The sequence below is a fragment of the Rosa rugosa genome, chromosome 5 (genome assembly GCF_958449725.1).
Source record: "Rosa rugosa chromosome 5, drRosRugo1.1, whole genome shotgun sequence".
Classification (NCBI taxonomy): domain Eukaryota; kingdom Viridiplantae; phylum Streptophyta; class Magnoliopsida; order Rosales; family Rosaceae; genus Rosa; species Rosa rugosa.
The window spans coordinates 9260476-9287870 of record NC_084824.1 but is presented as its reverse complement, the minus strand read 5'-3'; the positions used below and the strand labels follow the sequence as shown (position 1 = coordinate 9287870).

The 27395-nt window shown below is 37.4% G+C and overlaps 2 protein-coding genes across 3 annotated transcripts; one reads left to right on the top strand and one right to left on the bottom strand.

The window, feature by feature from the left end:
* The first annotated feature begins 7586 nt into the window (after positions 1–7586).
* LOC133710908 (alpha-amylase-like) lies at positions 7587–10003 on the top strand. Its single transcript, XM_062137049.1, has 4 exons — positions 7587–7837; positions 7920–8049; positions 8621–9423; positions 9538–10003. The coding sequence occupies exons 1-4, from the start codon at positions 7751–7753 to the stop codon at positions 9796–9798; spliced, it is 1281 nt and encodes a 426-aa protein (XP_061993033.1). The 5' UTR covers positions 7587–7750; the 3' UTR covers positions 9799–10003.
* A 14633-nt stretch (positions 10004–24636) lies between these two features.
* On the bottom strand, positions 24637–27083 carry LOC133712174 (uncharacterized). 2 transcript variants are annotated; one of them, XM_062138256.1, is made up of 5 exons: positions 26510–27083; positions 26035–26187; positions 25726–25931; positions 24894–25127; positions 24637–24771 (listed from the first exon to the last, which is right to left on the bottom strand). In XM_062138256.1, the coding sequence occupies exons 1-4, from the start codon at positions 27014–27016 to the stop codon at positions 24920–24922; spliced, it is 1074 nt and encodes a 357-aa protein (XP_061994240.1). In that variant the 5' UTR covers positions 27017–27083; the 3' UTR covers positions 24637–24771; positions 24894–24919. The 2 variants fall into 2 exon arrangements, with proteins under 2 accessions (XP_061994240.1, XP_061994239.1); XM_062138255.1 differs by lacking the exon at positions 24637–24771 and having other exon boundaries at positions 24773–25127; positions 26510–27082.
* Positions 27084–27395: the final 312 nt, after the last annotated feature.

The following is a 27395-nucleotide window of genomic DNA, read 5'->3' as shown; positions in this document are numbered from 1 at the left end:
CGGTGGAAATTTAAGTTAAAAATAAAGAAATCATATTAATTGCATTTATAAAATGATATTTTTGAATGAAACTTTTACATAGACTAAACTTACCTATACTAAATCTATTTACACTGTAGCCTCTCTAAAATTATACATTTATAATAGAATTGTGATATTTAATATGTACGAGTAATTAACTAGTACTATTGTAGGTTGATAAACTAGTGTTTTTATCTATATGTAATTATAATTGTGCTGTATATTGATAATGTGAATGTGATTTACTTTTTTTTTTTTATGGCTGGAATTCAGTTGAATTGTCATTGTTCCAAAATATATAGATCACTCAACCTTGACTAACTCAAACCTGACTAAATGGCGTACAAGTCGAATTGTCAATGATGTACAAGTTGAATTGTCATTAATGTTCCACAATATATAGATCATCACTCAACCTTGACTAACTTAATCTTGACTAAATAGTGTACAAGTTGAATTGTCAATGGCATACAAGTTGAATTGTCATTGTTCCACAATATATAGATCACTCAACCTTGACTAAATGGCGTATAAGTTGAATTGTCATTGTTTCATACTAAATGGCGTACAAGTTGAATTTGGACAATGCATATAAAAGCACCATTTGAGTAATACTAGTCTTACCCAAGGTTTCAAATTTCGGTTTGGGTTTCGATTTCGGTACTTCAAATTTAAGAAAATTTCGGAGAAAGTTTCGACTTCGGTTAAAAATAAAGAAATCATATTAATTGCATTTATAAAATGTTATTTTTGAATGAAACTTTTAAATAGAATAAACTGACCTATAATAAACCAATTTACAATGTAGCCTCTCTAAAATTATACATTTATAATACAATTGTGATATTTAATATGTACGAGTAATTAACTAGTACTATAGTAGGTTGCTAAACTAGTGTTTTTATCTATATGTAATTATAATTGTGCTGTATATTGATAATGTGAATGTGAATTACTTTTTTTTTTTTTTTTATGGCTGGAATTCAGTTGAATTGTCATTGTTCCACAATATATAGATCATTCAACCTGACTAAATCAAACCTGACTAAATGGCGTACAAGTTGAATTGTCAATGGCGTACGAGTTGAATTGTCATTGTACGTTCCACAATATATAGATCACTGAACCTTGACTAAATGGCATACAAGTAGAATTGTCAATGGTGTACAAGTTGAATTGTCATTGTTCCACATTAAATGGCGTACAAGTTGAATTCAGACAATGCATATAAAAGCACCGTTTAAGTAATACTAGTCTTACCCAAAGTTTCAAATTTTAGTTTCGGTTTCGATTTCGGTAATTCAAATTTAAGGAAATTTTGGAGAATGTTTCGATTTCGGTTAAAAATAAAGAAATTATATTAATTGAATTTATAAAATGATATTTTTGAATGAAACTTTTACATAGACTAAACTAACCTATAATAAATCTATTTACACTGTAGCATCTCTAAAATTATACATTTATAATAGAATTGTGATATTTAATATGTACGAGTAATTAACTAGTACTATAGTAGATTGCTACACTAATGTTTTTATCTATATGTAATTATAATTGTGCTATTTATTGATAATGTGAATGTGATTTACTTTTTTATTTTTATTTGTTTTTTTTTTATGGCTGGAACCCAGTTGAATTGTCATTGTTCCACAATATATCGATCACTCAACCTTGACTAACTCAAACCTGACTAAATGGTGGTACAAGTTGAATTTTCATTGTTCCACAATATATAGATCGCTCAACCTTGACTAACTTAACCTTGACTAAATGGCGTACAAGTTGAATTGTCAATGGCGTACAAGTTGAATAGTCATTGTTCCGCAATATATAGATCACTCAACCTTGACTAAATGGCGTACAAGTTGAATGGTCATTACAAGTTGAATTTGAACAATGCATATAAAAGCTTTAAGTAATACTAGTCTTACCCAAGGTTTCAAATTTCGATTTCGGTTTCCATCTCAGTACTTCAAATTTAAGGAAATTTTGGAGAAAGTTTCGATTTCGGTTAAAAATAAACAAATCATATTAATTGCATTTATAAAATGATATTTTTGAATGAAACTTTTATATAGACTAAACTGACCTATAATAAACCTATTTACAATGTAGCCTCTCTAAAATTATACATTTATAATAGAATTGTGATATTTAATATGTACGAGTAATTAACTAGTACTATAGTAGGTTGCTAAATTACTAAAAGCAAATAAGTTTATTGTTGCATTCAACTTGATTGGAAAAAAAAATCAAAATTTCATATTTTCTCTATGAAAATATGAGTAAAAAACTTTGTTGTCGGTGGCATACAAATTTCACAGAAATTTTGGAGAAATTTCGGACAAAATTTCGGTATGAATTTTTAAATATATTTTGTGTGTGTAGATATTTAAGAAATTAATAATTTCGTGGAAATGTACGGAAAATTTCGAAAAATTTTGGGAAACTCCTGACGGAAATGATATAGCATATGAATTTCGTTTCGGTACTTCCAAATTACAGAAATTTTCAATGGAAATTTCGGTAGTTTCGGAGAAATTTGAAACCTTGGCGTTTACTATAACATGTTTCATTTTTTTCCAATTAACCAAAAGACGAAGACTCTCACCAAAGACGAGACTCAGCGGCGGAGGGAGAAACATATATCTATGGGGGCCAAAAAAACATACACCAAAATAGATTATTGATGAACCAAAATACATCCCATTTGCAATCAGTGCATATAATACTCAAGAATGATTCCTATTACAAAAAAAAAAGACTCGCGCCATTAAAAAAAAAGACTCGAGCTATTTACAACTGCATTAGATAATTAAAGTGTAAGTAAAATTGTTTGAAAACTAAGAAACGATCAATATGGTAAACAAGATCATATGTAATCTATCAAAGATACTAATATTTGCTTGTGTGGAACTCTATTTCCAGGCATGCAAAAAGAAAAGAGATAAAAACAATGGCAATAAAATCTTGCAACACAAAAACAGAGCAATCAAATTATACTATTAACATGAATACATGATAGAGCATCATAATCCTACCAGTAGAACAAAATCATGAATTCAATTCACACTGTTATGAGTGTTCTCAATAGGAAATATACAAGAACAAATTAAGGAGAAGAAAAGCAGTAAAAAAAAAAAACAAATTAATCAACCTGAGTGGCCGAGTCACAATCAGACAATAGTCAATAGATAACTAAAATTTCATATGAATTTCATTATCATAGATGTTGGAGGGATCAACAAAGAGATATTGATATCTGAGGTTTGAGAAACGAAGTCATCACAGCAAATCAGTTGGTTGTTGACTTTGAGTGCTTTGATAGTGGAGTTTTGATTATGGGCTAAATACTAGTTAGTTTCCTGTGGTTTAGGTCCAAAATCAATTCAGTCACTGGACTTCTAATTTCATCAAAAACACCCCTGCACTTTCAATTTTGATCTAATAGGTCCAATTCGTTAATATTTTGTTATGGGTTCAAGTTATAGTTGGATTATTTGTTGAAAAACTATTTATTTTTAATAGTAGGACTCACTCCTAAATTGACTATGCAGACCACCTCGACACCATATCATAAAACATAGGCCATATATGAGCCACATTAACAAGTTAAATAACTCAATTGTCGGAAAACTAACAAATTGGACCTATTAGATCAAAATTGAAAGTGCATGGGTGTTTTTGATGAAATTAGAAGTTCAAGGACTGAATTGATTTTGGACCTAAACCACAGGGTAGTAATTTGTATTTAGCCCTTTGATTATATATGCTGAATGGGGTGCACAAGAAGCTTCATGCTCCCTTTTTTCTTGTTTTGTCCGTTGGTTTGTGGGAATTGTGATTTATGGGCCTAAACATATCAGTCCAGCCATTGTGCCATTGTGGGAACACACAATATATATAGGCCTCATCAAAAAGCCCGCGGATCAAGTGAGCCGATGGAGGCCCGCCGGCCATGAGGGCTAAAAGCCCGGCCCGGCCCGTTAAAAAGCCCGCCTCGGTGGGTAGTGGGCCGGCCCGCCAAAAGCCCACAAAAACCCGGCCCGGCCCGGCCCGTAGGCCGGTAAAATATTATATTCATATATATATATATACACACACACACATATAGATATATATTTGTGTGTGTGTTTATAAATATATATATATATATATATATATACACACACATTATTTGTGTGTGTGTGTTTATATATATATATATATGTGTGTGTGTGTGTGTGTGTGGAAGTTCTTATACTTCTATATAGAATATGTGCATTAGTGCATATATATATTCTACATATCGGTTGACCAATTCGATCGGATTCGAAAATATGGTGAAATTGGCTAAATTTTTTACCACACTCATAATTTATTGTAATAAACTCATCCAACGGTCGGTTTTTCCATTTTCTTTGAATTGATAGGGGTTGCTCTTTAGAGTGTATGATATATAAATATAGGTTTATAAGAGTAACTAAGTTTGACCTAGTTGATCGAATTCGAAACGAGAACCAAATTGACTGAATTTTCTACAACCACCATAAAACATTACAATCTCTCCATCGAGCGGTTTGTTTCTCAGAATTCATTTTCCACTTCATGGTTGCTTAAGAATGAACCTCAACAATTTAAATGCAATGTATAAGTCATACAACTTTAGGAGGAAAATTGGTATAGGCCAATGTGTTTGTAATTAATTTTTTTTTTTATCTTATGTCCACGCATATCCATCGATGGAATATTTACAAACGTGATGTGAAAAAATAAGCACGTTTCGCGGTCGTCATGCCATCGGTCAACTAAGAAGACATACAAGTGACGATGGTTGACCAATTCGATCGGATTCGAAAATATGGTGAAATTGGCTAAATTTTGTACCACACTCATAATTTATTTTTAATAATGTCATCCAACGGTCCATTTTTTCATTTTCTTTGAATTGATAGGGGTTGCTCTTTGGAGTGTGATATATAGATATAGGTTTATAAGAGTAACTAAATTTGACCTAGTTGATCGAATTCGAAACGAGAATCAAATTAGCTGAATTTTTTACAATCACCATAAAACGTTACAATCTCTCAATCGAGCGGTTGATTTCTCTAAATTCATTTTCCACTTCATGGTTGCTTTAGAATGAACCTCAACAATTTAAATGCAATATACAAGTCATACAACTTTAGGAGGCAAATTAATATAGGCCAACATCTTTGCAATTAAAATTGAAATTTTTATCTTATGTCCACGCACATCCATCGATGAAATATTTACAGACATGATGTGAAAAAATAAGTACGTTTCGTGGTCGTCATGCCATCGGTCAACCAAGAAAATATACAAGTGACGACGGTTGACCAATTCGATCGGATTCGAAAATATGGTGAAATTGGCTAAATTTTTTACCACACTCATAATTTATTGTAATAATCTCATCCAACGGTCAATTTTTCCATTTTCTTTGAATTGATAGGGGTTGCTCTTTGGAGTGTATGATATATAGATATAGGTTTATAAGAATAACTAAATTTGACCTAATTGATCGAATTCGAAACAAAAATCAAATTAGCTGAATTTTTTACAATCACCATAAAACATTACAATCTCTCAATCGAGCGGTTAATTTATCTAAATTCATTTTCCACTTCATGGTTGCTTTAGAATGAACCTCAACAATTTAAATGTAATATACAAGTCATACGACTTTAGGAGGCAAATTGATATAGGCCAACATCTTTGCAATTAAAATTGAAATTTTTATCTTATGTCCACGCACATCCATCAATAGAATATTTACAGACATGATGTGAAAAATTAAGCACGTTTCGCGGTCGTCATGCCATCGGTCAACCAAGAAAACATACAAGTGACGACGGTTGACCAATTCGATCGGATTCGAAAATATGGTGAAATTGGCTAAATTTTTTACCACACTCATAATTTATTATAATAATCTCATCCAACGGTTGGTTTTCCCATTTTATTTAAGTTGATAGAGGTTTCTCTTTGGAGTGTAAGATATATAAATATAAGTTTATAAAAAATATTATCTTTAAAAATTTATTTGTAAATAAAGCCCGCAAGGCCCGCCCCGAAAAAGCCAGCAAGGCTTAGCCCGGCCAGGCCCGAAAATGCCCGTGAGGCCCGCATTAAATGGATGGGCTTGGATCCTTCAATTTACAATAAAACCCGGCCCGGCCCGCTACTATTTAAAAATGGAGTAAGGCCAGGCCCGGCCCGTTGATGAGGCCTATATATATATATATATATATATATATATATATATGGCTGGCTGATGGGGGCAAATGTATAATTGTGAGCCAAGTGCGCGCCATAAAGATTATGAGAGCAGTGGTCCCCACTCGTCATGAACTCCCTCCGCCCCTGCGAAGACTTGCACCAAAACTTGACTTGGAAAAATCAGCGTAATGGTTAGGCTGGAAAACTTGTCCTTGGAAATTAGAGGTGCCTGCATGATTGACGTAAATGGAAGCTGATTTTTCATTACTCCTCGAATTTCAGATGTTGATTAGTTGCCAGACAGTGATGAAAACGGAACCCTATATAGAATAAGCTCAACACAAGAGGTTTGCTTCATCCCAAAGCAGGAGAGACAGGGGCGTAGCTACATGGTAGGCTATCTAGGCTGTAGCCTAGACAGGATTTTGGCCTAAAAACCCTTAAGTATATGTATATTTCCCTTCAAGACTTGACATTTTGTGTTCTGCCGTTCTGGGTCTTCGTTTTATGCGTCAAATTTGCAGGTAATGGAACTACAGCTGCAATCCTTCTTTGACAACTTTGATCCCTGAGCTGCTGCTGCTAATTTCCATCAAAGTAACTAGCTGTTATTGTTGTTGGGACGTATTTGTTTTTAGATAAAAAGTTGGTTGGCTAAAAGATCTTACAAATTTCAACTTGAAAAACCTTGACATTGAAGTTGGTTGCTTTAACGGCTTCTCTATGCAGTACACCAATGCTGGCCAGTGCTAGGATATGTAGCAACGTCCAAGGTATAAGGAAAATGTTTAATTGTTGGCATCTCTGTTTATAAGTAGATAGATACATAACAATGATGATTTTAGTACAGGTGCTTGACTATTGCTTGATAGACTGATGTTGTTTTCCATCTAGGTTTTATATTTTTAAGTTCTTTTCAGGCCTTATTAGTTGTTCTGATTTACTTATGTCTAACAAGTTTGTCTACTTGTATCTTTAAATTCATGGTTTTTGGCTTCAAAGGTCATCATCCATGTAAAGAACAGCAGAGCACAAAAGTACACATGTAATCTTACATGCTATTAATAAGTGAACTATTTTCTTTTGTAGGTTGAGATTCAAGAGAAGTTGGCAAAAATGGTTGCAGTTTAAAGGCAAAAAGACTTTGGAGACTTTGGACTAACATGATTGCAGTTTCAAGGTTTGCTCAAGTGCTCAACTTGTTGCATTATATCTTCCTATTTATATTGTAAAACTGTATGTAGTGCTCTTTAGTTAGTTTATTGTTGTTGTACCACAAATATGTGCTTGTAGTTTTTAATTTACGGGGTTTGGTTCCCACCCCCCCCCCCCCCCCCCCCGCTGTACGTTTTGATTGAAATAATAAGGGCGTGAGGATGAGCCTCTCACTGGGTTCCAAACCTCATAAAAGTTATATATAGAAAAAATTCTAAAACTTTTGTGCTCTTCTAGTTAAATTAGCCTAGACAAGTTTAGGATCCTGGATCCGCCACTGAGGAGAGACATGAATTCACTTGAAGTTCCCCTCCTCTGTTTCCTACTCTCTATTATTTTCATACCTAACTTCACTGCTTCCCAAATCTTATTTCAGGTATTGATCAAAGAAGCACATCTCTCTCTCTCTCTCTCTCTGTGTTAACCTATTTATTTTATTTTTTGGTTGGTGATCTCAGGGGTTCAATTGGGAATCAGCAAAGAAGGGAGGATGGTACAACATCTTGAAGCAGTCTGCAGCTGAGCTAGCTGCTTCAGGAATTACACATGTTTGGCTTCCACCACCTTCTCATGCTTGTTCAGATGAAGGTATATATATTTTGTTACTTTCCCAAAACTCTTTTGTACTTGATTTGTTACCATTCTGTGAACCACCGCCTTCAAGATGTTGTACCACCCTTCTCAATTGCTGATTTTATGATGATGTCACTTTAATTTGTAAGAAGATGAAAAAGACTTACTATTGATGGAATCCCTGGATGAGCAGCCACCTAGCATTATTCCACCATATATGGTTTATATGATGTTTCTTTAAAATTGGTAATTAGTATATACATCAATCAGTAGGGACAATTGCATATTTGATACCTGTATTTTGAATTCGCCATTCTAATTTAGTCCATGCATGTGTCTTAACACCCTATTTCATTTAGCAATTGTTAGAATCTTTGTGTCGAAGTAACAAAAAAGTTTAACATATGAAATTCATAGCAGTGAGTCAGTGACTAACATTGCAATCGGAAAACAGTTTTGCAGTTTTTGCATTCGAATCGTTAACCAAACCGGTTTGCTATTTTTCCTTTTAAGTGGACTTGTAAATATCTCCTTAGTGTTTTGGGTATATGTTGATACAATTAGCTGAACTCAACTTTTTTTGAAGGATACCTGCCTGGTAGGCTCTATGATCTCACATCAAAATATGGAAGCCAAGATGAATTGAAGGCACTGGTAAAAACCTACCATGACAATGGGATACAGAGCATAGCAGATATTGTTTTAAACCACAGATGTGCAGAGAAGAAAGATGAGAGAGGAATATTGTGCATTTTTGAAGGAGGAACACCCGATGATCGCCTTGATTGGGGCCCGTCTCTTATTTGCAGAGACGACACAGAGTTTTCTGATGGCAAGGGGAACAATGATACTGGAAAGAGCTGGGGTGGGGTACCTGACATTGATCACAACAACACAAGGGTCCAGAATGAGCTCTCGGATTGGATGAATTGGTTGAAGACCGAAATTGGGTTCAGCGGATGGCGATTTGATTTTGTTCTGGGATATGCTCTAGTGTTCATCAAGTTGTATGTGGCAAACACAAGGCCTAATTTCTCAGTAGGAGAGTTTTGGAATCCCCTTGCTAAGGGAAGTGATGGGAAACCCGAGTACAACCAGGACAACCATCGCAATGAGCTTGCTGGATGGATAAAGAATGCAGGAGGAGAGGTTACTGCATTTGATATTACAACTAAAGGGATACTTAACGCAGCTGTCCTAGGCGAACTGGGGAGGTTGAAGGACTCGAAGGGAGGGCCTCCTGGATTGATTGGAATATCGCCACGCAATAGTGTGACTTTCATAGACAATCATGATACCGGTTCCACACAAAGTGAGTGGCCATTTCCAACAGATAAAGTCATTCAGGGATATGCTTACATTCTTACTCATCCAGGGATCCCATCAATAGTAAGTCTTTTTCATTTTCTCACAAACTAAAGTGACATCATCATAAGATCAGGTTGAAAGTGTGTATAGTTTTATCACTTGTGGTGTTTATAGTTTTTGTATATCTTGTAACAGTTCTACGACCACTTCTTTGACTGGGACCGGGGCCTGAGAGTGGAGATCTCGAAACTCACTGCGATTAGGTCCAGGACTGGGATCAAACCCGACAGTGTGGTGCGTATCCTAGCAGCTGATCCAGATCTCTATGTAGCTTCCATAGATGACAAAATCATAATGAAGATTGGTCCAAGATATGAGGTTGGGGACCTTGTACCTCCAACATTCAAAATTGCAACTTCTGGATTGGATTATTGCGTTTGGGAGAAAACAGCATGAAGGTCTTGTTTGTTTGCAATGAATATTAGAGTACTAGTAATTGATGTATTGCAAGTGCGTATATCAACGAGTAATGCAAATGTTAAACAAGCCTATAGCCTTATGGAACCCCCCGTTTCAGTTAAGAATAAATAATAAGGGGAGTGAAAATTTATACTAACAATTGTAATTCACACTCCCTTTAAATTTTTAAATAATATTTTTATCTCCAATCTCTTTTACTTCCTGAAATGCCCTTAAGTCGGATTTATTGTTTTATTATTTCTTTTTTTGTTCTTTCTCTGTCTTCTCCAAAACCACTCTTCAGCGAAATTTCTGGTTCGCACAATACCAACCTACTCCATCAAGAGTAGAACTTGCCCATCAAAAAAATTACAAATTCCCAATATTGAAAAGTAACCTACTTCGATGAAAAGTATTGCATAACTGTATCAAGAGTGGAACCTATTGAAAAGTAACCTACTCCATCAAGAGTGAAACTGCATAACCGTTTTGTCTGATATAAAGGATAAACAACGCCTGCATTGATCCCTGCTAGAACACCAAACCTCAATCAAATTGTCTCATTAACAATCTGAGATCGATCAAGGGTGGATCTAGGAGAAGAACAATGGAAGGAGGCAGTGGAACTAGTTAGTATCTCTACACACCCTTTGTCTTTTATTTCAATTCATATCGTATACTGCCATATTATATGCTTATTGTGTTATAGGATTGCAGTGATTTATGCATCCTAATTTAGGATCAGAATAAGATATCAGTCCTATATTTGTCATAGTTGATTTTGTTCATGTAAATTTGCAGACATTAGGATAGATATACTGTTGCAGTCCTAAATTATGATACGACTATTACAGCTCTCCTAACATGCAAATTATAGTATAACTTCTAACAATTGGTATCAGAGCCTACTATGCTCAAATTAGGATTGATTATGTTACTATGATCAATATGAATATGTTTATGAAATTGCTGCATATGTTCCATTGTATCTTAGTATGTTGCCAAAGTAGCCACTAATACAAATTCATATGAATTCTGCAATGTTCTCTAGAATAGTTCATACACATTATACTTCCTGCCATCAAAGTGGTTGCTGTGTAAATGCATGAATCAATTCATTTATCAATAGAGAACAAAGACTCACATAAACTTAAAATAAATCTGATGATTTTGATTTCCAAAGTAGTTAGTGATCAGACATTTGGTTATTTGAGTCAGCATATGCACTTCAATGAACATTCATATGATATTAGAGAAAAGTGTGTTACAAATAACACCAAAACTTCTTGAAAATACCATAGTTCGTTGTAATGTGTATTTGCATTTATTCAAATGTTATTTCATATCTTGATATAGCATTTTGGGACATATATATAATTCTGGTGTATTTTGCAAACACTAGAATGTCATACTGACTTAGATTAATTGCATCACATAACATCAATGCATTTTCCTATGAGCATTAATCATATTGAGTTGCTTAATGGACTGAACTACAACAAGTGGAAGAGTGATATAGAATTGAATCTGGGGATCTTGGACTTTGATCATGTGTTGAGGGAGGAACCACCTGCAGAATTGGCCGCAAATGCAAGCAAAGAAGCAAAAGACAAGTATGCTCAGTGGCATAGGCACAACAGAATGGCATTGATCTGCATGAAAAAGAGTATGACAGATGCTGTTAAAGGATGAATTCTTGATTCTGAGTATGCTAGAGTTTATTTTAACTCTATTGCGGAGAAGTACAAGGTGTCTGACAAAGCAGAAACAGGGAATTTGATGAACAAGCTTATTAGGATGAAGTTCAATGACCAAGGGAGCATCAGAGAGTACATAATGAAGGGGATAGACATCGCTGGAAAGCTTAAAGGTCTGAACATGACCATTGAGGACTCCTTTCTAGTACACCTATTGCTCAACACACTGCCAGATCAATACAGCCACCTCAAGAGTCTCTACAACACTCAGAAAGAGAAATGGAGTTTGAATGAACTCATTTCAATCTGTGTGCAGGAGGAAGAAGAGATAATTAAGAAAGGCAAGGCAGTAAGTGTGAATCTGATGACAAAGCCAAAATTTAAGAAAATTTTTGGCAATAAGAAATTCAAGGGCAGCACTTCAAAGAATGATGTGAAACCTGAAAATGATAAGGGAAAATGTCTCAAAATCTCAGGTCCTGTGAAATGTTTCTTTTGTAAGAAGTTAGGCCATTTCAAGAAGGATTGTGAGGGATTCAAGAATTGGTTGAACAAGAAAGGTACATTTCTGTCAAAACTATTTTTCTTGTAGAGTCTAAAGTTTTTAATTTTGACAACTCATGGTGGTTTGATACTGGCTCACCTATACATATTGTCAATTCACTACAGGGATTATCAAGGATAACAATCCCAAGAAGGAATGAGACAAGAGTTTGTGCAGCAAATGGCCAAAGGGTGGCAGTTCAAGCAATAGGAGTTGTTGAATTATGTTTTAGGAATAAGTTTGTATTAGTACTGAACAATGTTTACTGTATTCCAGCAATAAAGAGAAACCTGATCTCAGGTTCTCAATTTGTATTAGGTGGTGACTATGGCTTTTCCAGTAATAATATAGATATGTATTTCTATTTTAAAAATGTTTGTTTTGGTGATATGCTAAGTTGATAGATGGTCATTGGTTAATCGATTGTGTCAATAATGCAGTATCCCAACCTCTAGATGTTCTGTCAATAAACAAATCATCAGGATCCAAAAGAAAGAGCAATCCTAGTTCTTCATCTTTTCTATGGCATAAAAGGTTGGGACACATTTCTAAGTCTAGGCTGCAAGAACTTGTTAAGCAAAGTGTTTGGACCCAAAATAAACATTTTGGCCTGACAAGGCACGTCTTGGAGAAATTGAGCCAATGTCAGTGGCTCAAGCTATATATTGTCGACAAGTTCGAAATATATATTTAGAGGCTAAATAAAGCCTACTATGAAAGCATGGAAGCATGGAAACATGAAAAGTCAACTTTAGCACATTTTCCTACTTCGGCTAGGAGAAACCGAGCTAAACAAGGAAGGAGGGGTGGCAGACTAACCAAATGAAATCTAAATGTGCTGAAAATTTCCAGATCCATTCTAGACAGCCCAAGGATCATTTATTATGAAGATTGCAAGAGCTTTTTTTGAGTGGAAGGCCTTCAAACAATCAGCCCAATTTTCTACAGAAGCAAAACTGGAAAACTGGACCTGTAAGAGGTCCAGCAGCATTTTCGGCCCAACCACATGGAATAAAAATCTGAAAATTTTTCAGGATGATCTACACTCACAGTGGAACATTTCATATGAAGAAGTCGAAGGCATACAATGAAGTCTTGTTGGAGAAATAATTGAAGGAATAAAGGGCCAGAAACTGACCTAAAACCAGCTCAATATTCACATGTTCATGTTTCCTACCCACATGAAGAAAGCTAGATGCTTTTCTCTTTTTCCTTGGATATATTTTTCTTCTACAATCTCTTTAATAGATCATCACCACTTCCATGTTGCTGCACCTTCATGCTTTGCTTTCATTTCATCTTTTCTCTATCTTTTCTATATTTTACAAGTGAACTTAGATCTACTTTCATTATTTTTCTTCCACTCATCATTTCACTCTTCTTTTTCTTCCCTATATAAACACCTTCTCCTCTCATTTTAACATACACATTCACATTCAACAACAACATCTCTAAGATGATCTAAGTTCTCTCTAGAGCAAACCTCTCTAAGAGCAACTCCTCTCCCTCTCTTTCTCTTTCTCTTACCGGTGATCACACTCCTAGTCCTAGTCTTCTCAGAAGCCGACTTTCAGTGCCACCAAACCCTCTGTCAACGTGCTTCGGTCCTAGTCTCCTCGGGAGCCGACGGTAGTGCCGCGACCATAACGGTTACAAAACCAGCCAAGCAAGGGTAACGCCCTAGCAACCCAGCCAAGCTAAAGTCACGCTTTAGCAAGATCTCAACATTTCCCGGTGATTTCGCTCTGCTCAATCTGCAATATTGAGTATCGACTTGTGAACAAGAAGAAACTTCAGCAAAGTCCTCACCACGAGGCAGAAAGAATCCCGCGACGAGGTTGGTGCTCTCCTCGTCTACAATCGCTTGATAGAAGTCAGGTCAAGGGACACCCCCGACGACCGCACCCGAACGGTGCTGGCACGCCCGCGCAAGAAAAGAGACTGTTGACCAGTTGCAGCAAAATTGGAGCCGAACATTTTGGCACGCCCAGTGGGACAACATCAGAAGTTTTTTCTCTTGAAGTACATTCAACCACCGGGCTTCAAAACAAACATTTTGGCACGCCCAGTGGGACAAGGTTAGAATTTTTTTTTTCTCTTGAAGACATTCAACCACCGGGCTTCAAAACAAACATTTTGGCACGCCCGGTGGGATTACACCAGAGTCTTTTTATGTTCACCATCATTGGGATGCCAGAGGAAATTCTTTACCAAAAGAAATTCCTGAAGTCATGGCGACGATAGAAGGCTATATGCCCATTCCCATTCCAGAGAATGCGAGCATAGAAGAGCGGCTTGATATCCTTCAAAAGAATTCTACCGCATACCATGAGAATCTGAGTAAAGCCCTCGCGGAGGACCGTCGACGGCTTGATGAGTTCACGATTCCAGAACCTGCTCGCGAAGAGGTCATTTCTGAGACTAACTTGCCTATAGATGGCAATCAACCTAAGGGTCTCACTGGTGAGTCACAGCCTTACACAGAGGTTGTGCATGGAAAAGGTCATCAACAAGAATGTTTTTCTGACAATACAATTGTCTCTGAACAAATATCTGATTTCTCCACTGATCAAGCCAAATACGTGGCTACTGATCAGATGCATGGGGGGCAAGATATGACCCATGATCATCCCTTTGATCAAAAGAAGCAAGTTCATGATCATTTTAATTGTGACTCTGCTACTGGACGTCTTGGTGAAGGTGATCAAAATCAGAGCCAACTTAATTATCAATTAAGTTGTGGTCTACAGAAGCCAATCTGTGGCTTTATTAATCAATTCAACTTGAAGTTTTTCATATATTCTTCAAGGCCAAGCGGTGGCTTTGATATATGTGGAGGGCACATCTACAACCCACGTTGCATGAATGGCCAGAACAATTATTCTAGTGGCCAAGTTGTCCTTCACAACTGTAAATTTGAGTATCATCAATACAAGTTAACTCTTGTTTACAATTATCCAGCAAGTGAAGCTCTTGATGTGGAGAATTCAGATCAGCAAGTGATTGTCTATAATGGCCAATCTGTGGCTAATCCTGAAGACACCATGTTCTATGACATGGTAGTTGGCGACAAAGCCGATCTTGAAACATCTTCATCTCCTCAATTGCAATTGAAGATCATGCCTCGTCAACCAACAAAGATACTTGGGGGGCAAGAATACCCCTCTCACGAGCCAAATTCCTCCAAATTCTTCAACAAGAAGTATCTTTGTTCTTTTCCTACAAGCTCTTACAGGAGGAATTTTTACCCTACAAATTTTGATACACCGGAGCTTGGAGTGAAGCATAGATGGCCTCCTCCGTGGCCTTCTGGAGGTTAGCCAAATATAGTGCTGCTAAATTCTTTCTTTGTTTTTAAATTTCCTGTCAATTTTCAGTTTTCATTTTTATTTTCGTCATTTGTGAATCATAACGGAATAGGTGAAGTCTCTTTTGTTAATATTGGCCTAAACTCCTTATTGGTGCCTAGTTCAGGTCCCTTAAGGTTAAGGGCGGCTTTTATTAACACTTGTTGAACTGTCTTCACACTTATGACCTTTCTCATCTTAGTAAGTATAGCCTATGTGAAATGGTGTCTAGAAAGGGGACAACGTTCATGACAGGTTCTTGAATCCAGAAGTGCGTGCAAATGGGCCTAAACCACTATGTGGGAGTAGCTCATGTCAAAATGGATTCTGCCTCTCTTGTTCGCCCTCCCCCACCTGGCCATTTCAGTAAGGTTGCCCAAAAGATTTGAAAGAAAATTTGTGTCTAGACGACTATACTTGGGCCGCATGTCTAAACCTTGATTCACAATGTCTTATTAAAATAAAAAAAATACAAAAATACAAAAATACAAAAATACAAAAAGAGTTTCAAATTTGTGCGTCGCGGAGGATGCAAAAAATTGTGTTCTTGCCTAATAGTGGCTGGAACTTGCTAATATACTTAAGAGGCCATTGGTATTGGTCTGGGCACATATACAAGAGGCATTTAATATGCCTAGTATGGTATTAGCAGTGGAGGAGGTCAAATCAATATTTTTGCCAATAATTGTGGCGAAATCTGTGTTGCGAATTGTTGGCAGCGAAGTGGTTTTAATTACATGGCCTCGCAAAGGATGGTTCGCGAAGGAAGACTGGCGATTAATATATGTATGCTCACTATGTATAATTAAGAGGGAGAGAGGCCACTGTTCAAGTAATTTTAGTCAAGCCAATACAAGTGGCTTTGGAGCAACGACATTATAAGAGCAGTGCTGATTCAAGACCTCTTTAGTCAAGACGAGGACCTTTGACTTCGAGGTCTGGGGGGCAATGTTTGGACCCAAAATAAACATTTTGGCCTGACAAGGCACGTCTTGGAGAAATTGAGCCAATGTCAGTGGCTCAAGCTATATATTGTCGACAAGTTCGAAATATATATTTAGAGGCTAAATAAAGCCTACTATGAAAGCATGGAAGCATGGAAACATGAAAAGTCAACTTTAGCACATTTTCCTACTTCGGCTAGGAGAAACCGAGCTAAACAAGGAAGGAGGGGTGGCAGACTAACCAAATGAAATCTAAATGTGCTGAAACTTTCCAGATCCATTCTAGACAGCCCAAGGATCATTTCTTATGAAGATTGCAAGAGCTTTTTTTGAGTGGAAGGCCTTCAAACAATCAGCCCAAGTTTCTACAGAAGCAAAACTGGAAAACTGGACCTGTAAGAGGTCCAGCAGCATTTTCGGCCAAACCACATGGAATAAAAATCTGAAAATTTTTCAGGATGATCTACACTCATAGTGGAACATTTCATATGAAGAAGTCGAAGGCATATAATGAAGTCTTGTTGGAGAAATAATTGAAGGAATAAAGGGCCAGAAACTGACCTAAAACCAGCTCAATATTCACATGTTCATGTTTCCTACCCACATGAAGAAAGCTAGATGCTTTTCTCTTTTTCCTTGGATATATTTTTCTTCTACAATCTCTTTAATAGATCATCACCACTTCCATGTTGCTGCACCTTCATGCTTTGCTTTCATTTCATCTTTTCTCTATCTTTTCCATATTTTACAAGTGAACTTAGATCTACTTTCATTATTTTTCTTCCACTCATCATTTCACTCTTCTTTTTCTTCCCTATATAAACACCTTCTCCTCTCATTTTAACATACACATTCACATTCAACAACAACATCTCTAAGATGATCTAAGTTCTCTCTAGAGCAAACCTCTATAAGAGCAACTCCTCTCCCTCTCTTTCTCTTTCTCTTACCGGTGATCACACTCCTAGTCCTAGTCTTCTCAGAAGCCGACTTTCAGTGCCACCAAACCCTCTGTCAACGTGCTTCAGTCCTAGTCTCCTCGGGAGCCGACGGTAGTGCCGCGACCACAACGGTTACAAAACCAGCCAAGCAAGGGTAACGCCCTAGCAACCCAGCCAAGCTAAAGTCACGCTTTAGCAAGATCTCAACATTTCCCGGTGATTTCGCTCTGCTCAATCTGCAATATTGAGTATCGACTTGTGAACAAGAAGAAACTTCAGCAAAGTCCTCACCACGAGGCAGAAAGAATCCCGCGACGAGGTTGGTGCTCTCCTCGTCTACAATCGCTTGATAGAAGTCAGGTCAAGGGACACCCCCGACGACCGCACCCGAACGGTGCTGGCACGCCCGCGCAAGAAAAGAGACTGTTGACCAGCTGCAGCAAAATTGGAGCCAAACACAAAGTATTTTACCTCAATTAGATTTTGGTGATTTTGAAACCTGTGTGAGTTGTTTGAAAGGCAAGATGACTAATGCTAGAAATTTTGGTTCTAAAAGAGCTGAAAACTTGCTTGAACTGATTCATACAGATGTATGTGGTCCTTTTCCAGTCCAAACCATTTGTGGAAATTGTTATTTTGTCACCTTCATTGATGACTTTTCTAGGTATTTCTTTGTTTATTTAATTTCTGAAAAGTCTGAAGTCTTAGATGTTTTTAAAGTATTCAAAATTGAAGTTGAGAGACAAACTGAAAAACTTATCAAAATGGTAAGATCGGATAGAGGTGGTGAATACTACGGAAAGTATACTGAGAAAGGACAACACAAAGGTCCTTTTGCCATGTATTTGGAAGAATGTGGCATTAAAGCTCAATATACAACACCGTACACACCTCAACAGAATGGTGTCTCTGAAAGGAGAAACAGAACCTTAATGGATATGGTGAGGAGCATGTTTCCAAGATCTGGGCTTCCAAAGTATTTATGGGGGGAAGCCTTAAAGACGGCCAACTACATATGCAATAGAACACCAAGTAAAGCTGTTAAAGGAACTCCTTTTGAGTTTTGGTGTGGATACAAGCCTAGCTTGAATCATGCATGTATGGGGCTGTAAAGCAGAAATAAGAGTCTGTAATATAGAGAAAAATGATAAGTTGGACTCACTCTCTATCAGTGCTCATTTTATTGGTTATTCAGAAAAATCGAAGGGATTCAAGTTCTACAACTCAAGAAGAGGCACTAGAATTTTTGAAACTCACATAGCCACATTTTATGATGAAATATTTGATGATATTGAAAAGACATATGAAGGATCAAGCACAGAACAAGCACATCAAAATATGGAAGAATGGTTCGTCTATCAGGACTGCAGTAATGTTTCAATCCTAAATCAGGACTGCAGCAATGTATCAATCCCAGATTAGGATTGCAGTGTTACACCAGTCCTAGACAATGGAACACAACTTGCAGAAGCAGTAGCATCTGAGAATGAAAACGCAGTAAATGAAAATCAAGTTCACCATTTTGAAAGTGTGGAAAACTCAGAAATTGATATTGCTAGTACATCAGAAGTAGTGAGAAGATCTACCAGAACCAGAAAACCAGCAATTTCTAATGACTACAAGTTGTACTTAACTGAAGCTGACCTTGATTTGGGGGAAGAAGATCCTGTGTGACTAAAGGAAGCTATGCAATCAAAGCACAGTGAGCAATGGAAGATGGCAATGCAGGATGAGCTTTTAAGCATGTCCAAAAATGAAGTTTGGACTTTGGTGGATAGAACAGAAGATATGAAACCCATAGGTTGCAAATGGGTTTTTAAAACCAAAAAGGATGCAACTGGAAAGGTAGAGAGGCATAAGGCTAGATTGGTTGCAAAGGGATATAATCAAAAGGAAGGTATTGACGTCAATGAGACATTTTCTCCAGTTTCAACAAAGGATGCATTCAGAGTGATCATGGCTTTGGTGGCACACTACAATTTGGAGTTGCACCAGATAAATGTCAAGACAGCTTTTCTAAATGGAAGTTTGCTTGAAGAGATATATATGTTACAACCAGAGGGATTTGTTGATGATGAGAAGAAGGTCTGCAAGCTTCAAAAGTCCATTTATGGACTCAAACAAGCATCCAGACAATGGTATCTAAAGTTTGATGAAGTCATTACCAAGTTTGGATTTGAAGAGAATAAGTTAGATGAATGTATATACTGCAAGGTCAGTGGGAGTGAAGTGGTGTTTTTGATCCTATATGTAGATGATATTTTGATCGCCAGTAGCAATATCAATCTACTGAAATCTACCAAGGAGTTTTTGCTGCAAAACTTTGATATGAAGGACATGGGCGAAGCGCATTATGTTCTTGGAATTGAGATTACCAGAAACAGAAGCTTGTGCACACTTGGTTTGTCTCATAAAAACTATATTGATAAGATGCTGCAGAGGTTTGGTTTAGAGAAATGCAGATCTGGTGAATCACCTATGTCAAAAGGTGATAAATTGCATAAAGGTCAGTGTCCTCTAAATAGACCTGAACTGGAAGGGCCCCAAACAAAAGAGTCTAGATAGTTATAAATTGGAAGAGGAATAGCCAAAATTTTGTCCACAACATCATAAGGTAAAAGAGAAGAAAGTTTTAGTTTATCCCAAGTATGATTGTGAATAAACTCTGCAACTTTAAGGGAATAGTTTAACCGATTCCTATCTTGAATAGGAATAAGACTAGAAAGAGAAATGGAAAAACCCAATTATAAGACCAAAAAAGAATCAATTCTCCATTTCCAACTATCCACCTAAGGCCTTGAGAAAGTAAATCTCTAGCATCTAAAATTCCTTTCCAAGCAATAGAATTAGAAGACTTCTTACCAGTTTCCAGAAAAGTAGACCTCAGTAAGTATTTTTTGGACACCAATTGAACCCACCAGTTCTGCGGTTGAGTCAAAATCTTCCAACCTAATTTAGCTAAAGCAACTTTGTTAAAACAAGAAGCCGAACGAATTCCCAACCCACCTTTAGATTTAGGCAGGGAAACTTGAGACCAAGCAATAGGTGGTCTAGAATGACCCCAGAAGAAATTACTACATTCTTTATCAATTCTATTTGAAAGTTTATTTGGACACTTAAAGCAAGAGAGAATATGGTTTGGCATGCCAGTAAGATTGGATTTGATAAGAGTGGACTTACCTCTTCTAGAGAGAGTCTGAGCTTTCCAGTCTGCTAACTTCTTTTGCATTTTTGAAACGAGTTCATTCGTATTTAAAGGATCTTTCCAAAAAACAATATTATGGACAGCAAGATATTTTCCAATAGAAGTTCTATGTTGGATGCCAAGGTAAGCAGAAATATCTCTTTTAATGGAAGCAGAAAGATTAGAAGAGAAATAGATAATAGACTTATGATAATTCACTTATTGACCAGAAGCCTCAGAAAACGTATTTAAAGTGGAAAGGATATGTTTAGCAGCTGAATGTGTTGCTCTAACAAAGATTAAACAGTCATAAGCAAACATAAGATTAGCTAGAGACTTTGAAACCGTGAGGTGAAGTTAAAAGGCCAATATGAGTTCTAGGGGTAATAGAAGGTTATTAAAACTTCTAATAAGAGGTTTCATAGCCAAAATAAAAAGGTAAGGAGAAAATGGGTCACCTTGTCTAATACCTCTAGAGGGTTTAAAAGAGGCTTGATGAGAACCATTAAGAAGAATAAAGAAGGAGACTGTAGATAAGCAAGAATGGATAAGTTGAATCCCCTTGGAATGAAAACCAAAAGAATGAAGTAGGCCTGGGCTCAGGTCGGGCCGGGCCCGAAATTTGGTAAAATCGAGACCGAACCCGAAACAATCGGTTCGGACCGGTTCGGGCTTTTTCAAAACTGGAAACCGACAGAAACCGATTCCAAACAGGCTGGTTCGGTCTTTGGGCTTTTCGGGCCCAAAATCCAGTTTCCCAGCTCTGAGCAAAATATACACAAAATTCGGTAAGAGGCGAGGTTTGAACCCCCGACCTCTTACACGAAAGCCTTACTCCCAACCACTGGAGCACGAGATGCTCTCATCATTTTACGTGCAAAGTTTATATTTATTTCATTCTTGGCAACTTTTTTTGGTGGTGGAGACCACAGCTTTTCTTTTCTTTTGTTTTCTTCCACCCGGTCCTTTCTTTTCTTCTCCTTGGTAGCTGCAACAACTTTTCTTTTCTTTAATGCTTGGGAAGTGAGGCAGCAACATAGAGACAAAGATGAGGTGTGGTACCAGCAGCAGCTTTAAAAAAAAAAGTTGATAGGTGTGGTATTAAACAGACACAGCGTGGCTTTGCCTAAATACCAGAGAAAGTGAATCCCAGATATAAACTATCACGTCTCCCCCATTTGAAACGCAAAATCTGACCCCTCCTCTCCTCTTCTTCTTCTTCTTGCAAATCGGGTTTCGATGTGGGCAAAACGGCTAGCCTTCTCCTTTTCAGCTTCAATACTCCTCGTCGTGGCGGTGAGCTAGGGAGCTGCCTTAGGCCGATTTGGAACGAGGTGGTGATTTGCCGTCGACGGGTTGCTGAAGGTGCGGGTCCAGTCGAAGATCCGGGCTAGCTTCTTTGAGGGGGAGAAGGAGGATTCTAGAAATCCGAGTTCGGCGATAGTCTGAAGGTCGGGTCCAGTCTATGGAGGTTTAAAAGGAGGAGGAGGAGGAGCTGGCTTGGGAGGTTTAGTATATCACCCAATCATATACAGACAAGTGGCAACGGAAACAAAATACGGGTCGGTTCGGGCTTTCGGTCTCTGTATATTTGAAGCCCGAGACCGAACCGAGAAAATATATTCGGGTCGGGCCCTAAACCGAACCGAGAATTTCTAAATCAAAACCGAACCGAATCGGGCTTTTTTGCTCGGTTCGAATCTGGTATTCGGTTTTTTAGGTCCAGACGCCCAGCCCTAGAATGAAGACAAGCTAATAAATAGTCCCAATTTAAGAAATCATAAGCTTTCTCCAAGTCTAATTTAATGGCCATACACCCAAGTTGCCATTTCTTCCTGTTAAAAGAGGTAAACATCTCATGTGCAATGAGGATATTATCATAGATAGAACGTCCTGGGGCAAAAGCACCCTGATTATGTGAAATGCATTTAGGAAAAATTGGCCTGAGTCTAGCCACTATAATCTTAGTAATTAATCACTTTATAAGCTACATTACAAAGGCTGATAGGTCTATAATGATTAGCTGTTTCTGGATTCTCAGTTTTTGGAATTAAAACAATATTGGTTTTATTAATTAAAGATAGATCTAGATTATGATTAAAGAAATCAGTAACTAACCTGTATAATGGTTGTCGAATTTGACTCCAAAAAGATTGATAAAATAAGGCATGAATCCCATCCGGACCTGAAGCTTTCAAGGAACCAATACTTTGAACAGCAGAAAATAATTTATCATACATAACTGGTGCAAGTAAGGACGGATTATCTTCAGGAGAAATACAAGGATCAATAGTTGAAAGAAAACAAGATAATGAATCATGATGCAGTGTACTAGAACGAGAAAATCTATGTTTAAAAAAAAGTAATTAGAATATCAGCAATTCGGGATTGGTCATTAGTCCAGCAACCAAGATCATTTTTCAGTTTAAGGATTTGATTTTTCTTTCGTCTTATAGTACCATGAGTATGAAAATATTTAGTATTCTTATCACCTAAAGAAAGCCATTTATCCTTAGACCGTTGAGCCCAAAAAAGCTCCTCATCTCTAAACAGAGAATCAAGTTGAGACTGTAGGTAACAACGTTTGTCACACACATATAACAGTTGTAAGAAGTTTTTTTTTTTTTTTTGGGTGAAATGACTGTTGTACGAAGTTAGTATATATAAGATATGAGAAAGCTGAGTGGCAGGGTGAAGTCAAGTGTCTTCGGATTTATCCTCCAGGGATAACATAGAAGGAAAGTTGTGCTTATGGTAATTATGCTATGTTGTAATCGAGTTATCTTTCTGTTATGTCACCGCTATGTTAAAGCAAATAGAGTAGCAAGTAGAGCACTCTTTGCTAGTTGGTGCATGGATGAATACATTTATTTAGTAGAGATTCTTGATATCATTTCATGACATTCTCTATATGTGTATTGTAATATGGGGTTTAGGCTCAATGTCCCCCCTTGTATTCGGCAGTTTCATTAATTAAGGCTTGAGGACAGCCACATCAGCCCTTTATTTAAAAAAAAAATATGAGAATAAAAGAAACATGGAATTTAAATCCCTTTCTCACGATATTGTAAAAAAAATTGCATTGATAGAATAAGAAAATAAAATATTTATATAATTGTTAAAACAAAAATTCTCCAAACAAAGATCCATCAACAAAAAAAAAAAATTTCCTCCACAATTTGTGAGAAACATGGATGAATAATTATAGAGAATAAGGGGATTGGTAAAACAAAAACATTCCAATGCTTAAGTCAATTTCAATTTGATAAGAAAGTAAGATTGAAATTTCAATTAATAAAACAATACGAAAATTGAAGTTGGAGCGCAGATATAAAAACCGAAGTGTGAATTTCACTCCAAAAAAAATATTGTATTTAGCCGCAAAAAATTCAGTTATAAGAGGAGCGAAAACAAAGCGAGATCCTAACAGAGAAAGATATAACCGCGGTCGTCTTCAGTTGATGGTCTGTGATGACACTAATTCCTTCTCATCATGTTGGTCATCTCTCCTCACCATATCCGTGATCTAATCTAAAATTCGGTAGTATTGATGAAATTTGGCACCAATTTCATATTAACCCTTATAGGGTTACAATACTACAAAATTTTAATTTACACCAATATCTTAAAATTATATAACATTAAAAAAAGGATAAAAAGCAAACAATAGATTTTGTTGTGGTTGATGTATACACCACCACATTGTTTGAGAATTGAGAGTGCAATATACATGGTTAGCGATTGCTCGTAAGATGTTGGAAGGGTGATTCTATATGATCAATTGTGGCTAGAATTTCACTAATCAACATGCATGTGAGATGGATGCACCAGACTAAAGATCGATCATAAGCGTGGTGTGCATATTAAGTAACTGAAAGACATGCTCATATCATGTTTATTATAAGGCATGGTCACTTAAGGGACAGTTTTTAAGAGACTGTGAGGGACAAGCGAATCTGACGGCTGAAAATAAATGCACAGTTTTAAGGTGTTATAATTTATACTTTTATATTTATATATGTGGTTAAGATGCATCTGTCCCTCACAGTCCCTCAAAACTGTTCCGAGCAAACCTGTGTTTATTATTATCACTCATATAACCTCATATTCATTCTTCTTAGCAGGTAACAAAAATGATTCTCCATGAACTATTTTTTCATAGGCTATTAACAACCGGAAACACCCTCATGTTTACTAGAAAACTATACTATTTTACCAAAAAAACACCTCCCTATTTTTCAACAAGTCAAAAATATCCCTCCATTCTTACTCCTCGTTTGTGTGCTCCTCTTTTATCTGCTGGACTTCTAAAGCTGTAGAAAAGAAGTTGAGACATTTAATATTATCACCATGAAATATACAAAGTGTTGGCGTGTTAATTACATCAACAACAAATAATTACATGAATAACATGGTAAACACATAAATTACTCACAAATACAATTACAACACTTGCATAATTCAACTTTGAAGAAAGACTGCAGCTCCAACTAAACCCAACCATAATGTCAAGGCTATCCAGAAAGCTTGGCTTTTCTCCAATCCAATTGGGGGTCGCCAGACCATGAAGTCCCCAAAATAGTCTTTCGACGATGGAATCTGATTGGTTACCGTCCCACTGCTCCTCTGATCTTTGTCCTTGTATTTATCACTCCACGTTCCAGCATAGCTGCAGTACTCACGCATCAAATAAACTTATTAGTCAACCAAACTCTTGAAGAGTTGCAAGAAATGACCAAATCTACCAAAATATGAATTAGCAAATACATATAATTGTTTCTTTTCAGTTCGTTTACTTAACAGTTTTGCCAACTCTTGCTTCCTAAAAACACTAAGAGAAGATAGAAACAACTTCATCGACCTGTCCAATTTGTGCAAGAAAGTGTTTGTTGGGAAAGGAAGAAAATATTCAACCAATTGAAAAGTGCATGTGGAAGCAAAGGTCAAAGCAAGATTACAGACAGACTCCAAAACCCTAACCAATCCTACATGGATCCTGATTCAAGTTTCGTCAAATTTCTTATTATTGATATCACTGTTTAAACAAAGATTTACTGATCAATTTTGTTCCCATTATGCATACGTGATGTTTGAAAACAAGAGCTGAAAATATGATGGCGTTTTATGTATGGACTGAGAATTGGAACTCTAAACAAGAGAAGGATAGCTCTATGCAGGACAGAGGAAACACAAAAACTGTTGACAGAATAAAAGATGGACCATAGGCAAAGTACATCATGACATGGTTGAAGATAAAGGACCAATACCTGTCATAACTAGAACCAATGAGTGGTATGGTTACCATCTCTTCCCGGGTAATCTTGATCTTTGGTGCTTGCAAAATGTAGCGAAGCTCTGCAGCCTGGCGTCGTATGCTGACACTGGGGTGCTTGCTCTCCAATTGCTTATAAAGATCAATGCAATCGGCATGGCGCTTATTAGCCTCGTAGGCCATAGCGAGCCAAATTTGAATCTGTTGAACCATAACACCATATTCCATTAGCACACTGATCAAACATGTTGCATTTGCAAAATTAACAAAACGAGATCCTCAAAGTCATGGCAGGTTAACCTACCTCACCACCAAATAACGTTGGCCTTGGAATGATTGTCAGTGCTCCTTCTAGGAACTCAATGGCGCGACCGTACATCCCCCTCCCATAAGCCCTCTGCCCCAAGTCGAACATTAACTGTGCGGTGGCTCTTCGCTCTGCCTGCTCCTTAGCCACCTGCTCTCATCCCATAACAACATAACCAATCAAACCCTATTACAACAACTATTGCAAAACTAAAGCAATGAACTATTCAAGAATCCTTCTCTTACCCAATTCAGTTACGAAGAAGCTACACATCGAAACCATTGAATCACTTTTGGACCCAACTAAGCTACCTAGAAGCTACATATCTAAACAATTGAACTTTTAACAATCAAATTAAATAAAAACATCTCAATCTATTCAATTGAACAATTCTGGCTTAACAAATTAAACAGATCATATCTACAATTTATATTCATCTATTCTATTCTAAGCTCAAAGAGTTGTAGCTGACCTTTTCAAGCTCTTTCCTGACTCTCATCCGCTTGGCCTCCTCCGTCTCTTCTCTACCATCATCTTCATAATCCTCCTCGATCCGGCTCTGTAACTCCTCAGCCTTCTTCTCCAGCTCTTTCCTCTCCTCGATCTCCTTCACTCTCCGCCGCATTTCCTTCTCCCAATCCAACGGCGCCGGCGGCTCCTCCTCCCCATCCCCTTCCCCAAATCCATTCCCGTTCCCCTCCTCGTCCCTCCCAAAGTCCACCCCGTTCACCTTCGAATTCGCCTTCCCCCGAGCCACGACTCGTTGGCTCCGAGTCTCGCCGCCGTCCGAGTCAAACCCCTTGGCGGCGATGAAGCCGTTATATGCTTGACTGTGATTGTGAGGGTCTCTCCTTGGCAGGCTGAGGTTTAGGTTCAATAAAGCGTCCAGCGCCACCGGACGAGTCTTGCGGTCAGGTAATATGGTCCTAGGCGAGGTCACGTCTAGTAGCAGAGCTAGGTTTCCGAGAAGTACGGCCATTGGTGCCGGGAAGAGTCAAGAAAGAGAGAGATAAAAGAGGGAGGAGTGAGATCTGAGATTCCCGCTGAAAAGACTGTGACAGAGATATTGGCGTCGTTTAATTATTCTCATGACTAAAAAATCCTTCATTTATGGCTTAATTACTTGAAATTTCAAATTTTGAGGGCGTAGATTCTGAATCTGGTAAAGGGCAAATCCTATTCTCAAGGATGTGAACGTGGCGCCTCACAGGGTAGAGCCGTGGGCCGACTACAGTAGCTTTTGACTTGTCACAGGGAAACACGCCACTGCAATTTTTATTTTTTCCCTAATATATTGGGTAAGGTAGCAAGACACCTCAGATCCTCGGTTACATTAGCGAGCTAGTTAGTAACACTCC